We start from the raw sequence: 7,537 nt of genomic DNA on the forward strand, positions 1-7,537 counted from the left end.
GCAAACTAAGGCGAAAGCTAGCGCTAAGGATGACGGGAAATACTGGATCGCGCAAAGGGTGACGGGAGAACTACTCCCGGAAGCGAGTGGAGAACGTACGTACCGCGGCGCGCTGACTTCGCTTTCAACTCCTTGGCCTACAGTAGTGCTGCTACCCTACAGGGGATAGCGGCTCAGTTTACACAAGAAGGAAGCCAACGGCTCAGATATTGTTTCCATTTACGCTGCGCGCGGCAGAATAGCCCGGTAGCCAGAACTGTTTGTTATTTGACACTGGCACTGCATGTGTGCATGTGATTTTAGGATATTGTTGTGAAGTAATATGAAGCATTTGCGCTAAAAGCGCAGCCTGGCGCTGATCTGGGTACTGCAGCTCTCAGCTCACCTAGAGGGAGTGGCCGTCACGTGACCAACCTGGAAGTAAAGCACGGTTTGGAAAGAAAGAGGAACTTTTTCCCTTGTGTCGGTTTCTCCAGGCTAAAGAATCTTCCCTAGGACACTTTAAGGTAAGTCAGAAAAGTCTTGAGAGGATGTAGATAGATCCAGGGTCTTGTGCAAGGTTCTTTCTTAACTTTGGACACTTTTAAACACCTTAAAGTAAACTTTAGTTGAAATCCATTCTAGTCTTGAAGACGGGCTGTGGGGGTATTGAGGAGGGAAATCTTCAGTTTGATCAAAAAAACATGAAAGTGTGGGCGTTATTTTTCACCATTTTACATTATTATCCTCAGGTTTGTTTGTTTCAGTTTTATCTGTATCTGTATACCCGGTATATTAAACTGCCCTTTGGCATAATCACCAGTTGTGTTTGACATTATGAGTTAGGGTCATGATATCCATATCAGGGACACTTCTCTATTCTTTTGTTTTTTTCATTTTGCTGTGAACAGGGATATAAAAGGAGCCGAGTCACTGTGGGCCTGTTTGCCTTGTTACGGTTAACCACAGTGCCCAACAAAAGCACCTGTGACCTTTGGACCTTGTAACCAAAATGGCGAATGGAGCGGTTACCGCATAAACTACATAACTGATCTTCACATCAATTTACAGAGGATGCAAGAAAACATGAATGGACTAAATCTGGCCCAGCAGACTTAGGACATCACCAGGATACACCAGTGTGTTTGACAACAGCAAAACTACAGCAGAAAAACTCATGGATGAGAAAGAAAAGGTTGGTGAAACTCTTCTTCTCAAGTCCACAGTCAGCAAGAACAAACATAGCTACTAGCCTGGCTGCACCAAGTACTTAATAAGTAGAGAAATGCATTGTGAACCAATAGAAGCCTGGAAGGATGATCATCACTTCAATTGTCCAACTTTTGCAATGAAATTTGAAAGCTTCTTTAAAAACCCTTCCTCAGATTACATGTATATGTTGCAAGTAAAATTGTTTTTGGTGTTGGGAATAAACACAGTCAATGTGAATACACAGTTAATGTAAATAAGACAAATGTAAGTCTCTCTCTGTCAGTCAGTCAGTCTCAGAAAGACTTCTGTTTATTTTTTGTTTTTTTATATTTAAAATTTTTTTTCATCTCTGTTCTTCTGTTTATTTGTTATACCAGTAATTACAATGTATAGCTCAGGCCATTTTGGCCTGCTTTTCAGGTAACCCTCAACAAATACACAAAAATGGCATACAACAAATACACCGTACATATTAAACAATTAGTAAGATACAACATATTTAACATCAACTAATACTAAATCAAGTCCTATTCTTAATGACCTGGTTAAAAGTCCTGTGACTAAGGAGCTGTCGTTGCTGTAGCAGAAGAGTTCCACAGGTAAGGACCATTATTACTGCAGACTGCTCCGGTAGTAGTGACTCTTGCTAGACATGTCCTCATTAATTATGCAAATGACCTCCACATTAACATGATATATGCATAGTGGTGTTACCTTTAAGTAACTTACCTTTAAGTAACTTACACATGTCACAAGTTATAAAATTGCCATCATTCACCAATAAGGAGTCACTGAATTTTCACATTAATCATGCAAATTAGGTCATCGTTTGCATGATTGGTATATGTTGATGTTCTGCCTGCTACAGATTAAATAGATTAAATACATGTATGAAAGTACTATAATTATATAAAACACTGTAATTTATAGAATTTCCTTGTAACATACAGGAAATATATGTCAAAATTAAAGTACATTATGTAGTTGGAGCATAAAGTAGTTTTATAATGTCTGGATGTTTCTTTTTTACAGGAGCTGATAGCAGTAGCTGGGCGAGGTGACGAGGACAGAGTTAAACAGCTCCTGGCCGAGGGAGTCAATGTCAATGCTGCCAACAACAACGTAAGTTATTATATAACATTACGTTGTAGTACATAACAAATTCATGAAAGGGTTTTGAAACACTTTCAAGTGTTCAGTGTTACAGATGAAGTTGATCTTAACATCACAACTGTTACACCTCTTTGTGATTCTTTCAAGTTGAAGAATGATGCACGTAGATATAAACAGTGGCTTGAATTTTATATATTCCTTATATAAAGTTCAAGCCACTGTTTATATCTACGTGCATCTTCAACAATTTTCTTCATGTCGTCCAGGCATGTTCTTACACTAGACTCACGTCTGGAAGTTCCTGGAAGGCTGCAAAGATCACCCTTGGTAGATTTTGTTACATTGTCTGAACCCTAATTCTTACATGGAGCTCCTCTACCGTTGTCTCTGTACAGAAATGGAGTGCTCTCCACCATGCATCCGAGCACGGTCACACAGGAACTGTACAGGCTTTACTCACAGCTGGAGCGAGAGTCAACGCCCGAACCGTCAAAGTAACTTTGCTGTTTACTTCAGATTCTGTCTAACTGTGCCTGTCCTTAGTTTGTATGATAGTAAATAATAAACCCACCAATGTTGTGAAATTCAGGTACTGTGCTATACTCATAGGAACCGTTTGTTTTTATTTTACTTTGTTCATAGTATACTGTACAGGCTTTATATGGAGGATTGTCAAACACTTAGTCACTTAAAATACTGTAACTAAACAGCAACATTCTTCTCAACTGGGGAAGAAGTTCACTAGCACATTGTCAAGTGAGTTTATGAAACTTACTTTTCATCATTAAAGTACAGATGTTTACAGATGACCTTGATCTTTACATCAGATCATCTCTTTGTGATAGTAATACACCTTCACCTTCTTCATGTCATCCATCAGTTCTTACACTATACGGGAAGTTCTGCAGAAGTCATGGTAGGTGTTAGTACATGTCTTACATGGAGCTCCTCTACTCTTGTCTCTATACAGGGAAACAGTGCTCTCCACTCTGCATCCATGAACGGCTACACAGGAACTGTACAGGCTTTACTCACAGCTGGAGCGACAGTCGATGCACGAACCGTCAATGTAACTTTGCTGTTTACTTCAGATTCTAACTAACTGTCCCTGTTCTCAGTTAAATGTATTGGAGCCATAAGATGTAAGAAATGATAAAGCCACTGATGAATTTTAAGTATGTTCATGTGACTGTCAGGCACTAGGCTATACTCATGGGAACTGTACAGGCTTTATCTGAACGATTGTTGAAAACATTAGTCGCTTAGTAAATATACCTAAAATAACTTCATGTCATTAATGACTAACTACACGGGAAGTTCCTGGAGGGTTGCGAAGGTACATTTAGTACATTGTATGAACCCTAATCTTACATGGAGCTCCTCTACTCTTGTCTCTGCACAGAAATGGACTGCTCTCTACTATGCAGCAAACTACGGCCACGCAGAAACTGTACAGGCTTTACTTACAGCTGGAGCAAGAGTCGATGCACGAACCAGCATGGTAACTTTGCTGTTTCCTTCAGTCTGTCTAACTGTCCCTGTCCTCAGTTTGTTTGAAGAAACCACAAGGCATAGAAAATAATAATCATCCCGGTGTCTTATCAGGGCATTATTGCTGTAGTCTACTGGTTCACAGTCTGTACAGGCTTCACTTAACAGCTGAAGGCTACATAGATGACAAGTAACATGTCTGTATTGGTAATAATGGAGCCTTACTTGTGTTGGCCCAACTTTAGGAGGGCCTGCAAGGGGGGGTCCCGACAATGCTCTACGCTGAATTCGGAAACCTCTCGATTACGCTTTACGATAAATTCCAAATGGCTACACTGCATTACGTAGAATTACAACGGCGAATACACTCTACGTAAAATGGGAAGAGCGGTCTGTCTACGCTCTATTACGCTCTATGGAAAAGGGCTTGCAGGCCCCCCTTTAGGGTTAAATATTTGAGCCAGGACTTCTGTGAGGACTAAAGGAGCCTGTGTAGTCAATGGTTACATGGCTAGACTGTTATGACTTCAGTGTGTAGATACTTTAAAATTTGGCCATCTCAAAATTTGCTGTACCCACAGAATGAGACTCCCCTTCATCATGCAGCAAAGAGAGGACACCCCAAGTGTGTCAGTGTACTGCTGAGGGCTGGAGCCAACACTGTTATAAGGAACAATGTAAGTATGTTTTTGGACATTTATATCACATGTCACATAACAATCATTGGCACTGAGAAAGCAGACGTCACTATAATCGTGTATCTAACTAACTGATTCATGCTGAATGATGTTCTTAGATCTTCGTTGTATTATTATTTTAGACTTTAATAGCTGACATAGTAACAATCATTAAATCAAGAGATAAAATAACATCATCTTATGACAAACTCCTTTTTGTGCACTAAACAGAAGAAAGTCAAGCATCAATATGTTAAGATGATGTTTAGTGTTGTGAATGGCTTCATGGATGCAGGCTCATGGATGTGTTCATTGATTTATTTCTGTTTTATTTAGACATGAGGGTGGACACTCTCATTGCTATACTCGCTGCTTTCCAGACATGACTTTGTGTTGACTTAACCTACAGGATAAGAAGACAGCAGAAGAACTTGCAGTACAAGAGGATGTGCAGCAGGTGTTCCAGGTGTTTAAAGTAAGTAAAATACATCTATAATAGTTAGTAAAACATGTGGCTCATGGCTATTATACAGTGTGTTCAATGTGGTATATATCATGTCAAAACTTTGTTATACAAATTTTGCCTAAGGGATCACTTATAAAATTCAAAACATCAAAATCCTGTTCTTTACTGCAGGGTAAGACATCAGCAATGATTAAGCTTCTCAACATTGGTGAGCTGTATTTTTCCATTCTACAAGGTTTCTGATAGGAGACATTTTCGCCTCAGTTTTAATGAGCTTTTTTCTCACTAGCAATTCTTTTAGTGAATCAGATGTATTTTTCATTAAACAGCAACCATGGTTATCCAGTCCTGTCTTTTTCTGTACAGTGTCAATATAATATGTGTCTTTTTGTCACAAACCATTGTGAGTTCTCCTGGAATTTCTCTTAATTTCTGTGACCTGTCAAGTTTTCTTATATCATATACAACTGATAACAGGTTCTCTGTACACATTGTTTGACATAGAATGGAATGTCACTAAAAATGGAATGTTATAAACAACATTATTTGTATTGTACAGAAATATTATACTTGAATATATTAGGCCATTAATTTTAATTGATTGTTTAGGATTATGATATGCAAACTCAAATATTGCTTCATATTCCTATAGTAAGTATTCCTTTCTTCTAAGGGAAATATTTGCTTTACTAGTTGTATATATGCTACATGTTGTGAGATGTCTTTTCTGAATCCATATCTGACAATAATGCTCATTTCAAAACAATCTCTTTTCTATTTTTTTAGCTCTCCAACCTGAAGTGGTGAATGGCCTGCTCACTATCAACCTCTACAGCAGAGGACTGACCTCCGTGCCAGCAGAGGTGTTCGAGGTCAGAGATGTTGAATGTCTTATCCTGGCTGACAACAGGCTGAAGAGCATACCTGAGGAGATAGGGCAACTACAGAAGCTTCAAAGGCTTGAACTTAACAACAACCTGCTGACACAACTGCCCCAGGCAATCACCACTCTACCTAACCTACAGAATATTGACTTGTCACACAACAAGTTGGAAACATTGCCCGATGGATTCTCCAGGTTAAAACTTCAGCATCTCAACATCCAGAACAATGTATTCGAAGAGATACCGGAAGAAGTCTGTTCACTTCTTCAACTCAGGTACTTGGGCCTGGGAGGCAACCCTCTCAAGGGTCTTCCTGACAAGATATCTCAGCTCATAGAACTGCTAAGGCTTGATATAAATGATTGTCAGTTTGATGAGTTCCCCAGACAGGTGCTGCAGCTGGAGGGTCTAGAGACGCTACTCATGGGGAACTGGGCTGGGAAGGGCAAACCTTCGCTTGTACCTGAAGACATCGGCAGACTGAAGAACCTTAAAGACTTACGCATGGAGAATAGTGGCCTGGAGTCACTGCCGGATGGTGTTGGGGAACTGTCAGAACTGTTGGAGCTAGACATTGCTGGAAACATATTCAAATCAGTCCCTGAACAAGTCATGAACCTGTCCAACATCAGGGAGCTCAACTTGTCACGTAACAGGATTTCCCGCCTTCCCTTGAATCTGGGCCGAATGACCCAAATTATGAACATGTACATTGGAGACAACCCCCTGACATATCCCCCTCCTGATGTCTGTGAGAAAGGCACAGCTGTCATCATGGACTCCCTCAGAAGAGAGCTGAAGAAAAGGGAAGGTATGTACCAACAGGAAAGGCAAGATACCGAGAAGAATTTAATAAATTTATCAACTAGAGTTCAGAGGGCTCATGCCTTCGACAGTGTGATATTGTTTAGGTGGGTGTTGTGTGTATGTATAGTGTATGTTTTTTGAAGATGATTATAATCGTAGTTATAGTGGTCAGAGAGTCCTTTTGTGAACAAAGCAACATACTTTTTACCAAGCCTAATGGAAATACGGATCATAGAATTCGGCAAAAATGAGAAGAGAATTGGCCTGGGGAGTCTGGCTGCAAAAGGTTGTTTTCTTCCCTCCGATGCGTGGTGATCTTCAAAATGGCAAAACCTCCTTCAACTAAATAATTCTTCTATACAGCCATCGTTGTTGAAGCGTGCGATGTCCAATATACGGTGAAAACAATTGCACTACAAAATGTTCACACAAAATGGCCAATTGTTGTGATAGTATGTGGTATGTAAGATAAATGGGTTCCTCCCTGTGAGTCGCAAATTGTTAATCTCTCTAGCGGGCGAACTGCCTTTAGCAGCATACTTTTCCCTTTATTTTGGCCATTTTCTACTATTTTTCCAGCAATCCATGGTGCCTGGTGGAAAGTTAATCTTTCTCCACAGGGAGAAACTCATTTATCATACATGCCTTAGGGACTGTACGATATTTACTGGGGGGGGAGTGCCGGTCGTGCGGGGGTAGTGTAAAAAATTTTTTCCTAGGCCCTCCCCCCAGGTCAAAAATTTTTTTCCTAGGCCCTCCCCCCGGCGTGAATCATAGAGAGTGAAATTTCGTATGGGGAGGATGAGATTTTGTTTGAAAATTTCCCCGCATGAAGCGCCGAAGGCGCGAGCTATCGCGCCGCATGCGCCACTAGAGCCAGAGTAGGCCCGGCTTTTTTTGGGGGGGGG

The 7,537-nt window shown here is 40.5% G+C and overlaps 1 protein-coding gene across 6 annotated transcripts in view; it reads left to right on the top strand.

Annotated features, from left to right (window-relative positions):
• Window positions 1-7,537, top strand: part of LOC109486668 — a 24,441-nt gene continuing 16,904 nt past the window's right edge. For 4 of the 6 annotated variants that reach the window (XM_019790550.1, XM_019790547.1, XM_019790546.1 and 1 more), the window contains exons 1-8: window positions 912-1,174; window positions 2,224-2,313; window positions 2,700-2,798; window positions 3,275-3,373; window positions 3,707-3,805; window positions 4,377-4,472; window positions 4,882-4,946; window positions 5,723-6,633. In XM_019790550.1, the coding sequence (XP_019646109.1) occupies window positions 1,157-1,174; window positions 2,224-2,313; window positions 2,700-2,798; window positions 3,275-3,373; window positions 3,707-3,805; window positions 4,377-4,472; window positions 4,882-4,946; window positions 5,723-6,633 (1,477 nt within the window). In that variant the 5' untranslated portion in view covers window positions 912-1,156. Of the gene's footprint in view, window positions 507-911; window positions 1,175-2,223; window positions 2,314-2,699; window positions 2,799-3,274; window positions 3,374-3,706; window positions 3,806-4,376; window positions 4,473-4,881; window positions 4,949-5,722; window positions 6,634-7,537 lie in introns of those variants that run through there. The other 2 variants (XM_019790544.1, XM_019790545.1) reach the window with 2 other exon arrangements.

This window comes from Branchiostoma belcheri, unplaced genomic scaffold (assembly GCF_001625305.1).
Source record: "Branchiostoma belcheri isolate BF01 breed outbred unplaced genomic scaffold, Haploidv18h27 scaffold82, whole genome shotgun sequence".
Taxonomy (NCBI): domain Eukaryota; kingdom Metazoa; phylum Chordata; class Leptocardii; order Amphioxiformes; family Branchiostomatidae; genus Branchiostoma; species Branchiostoma belcheri.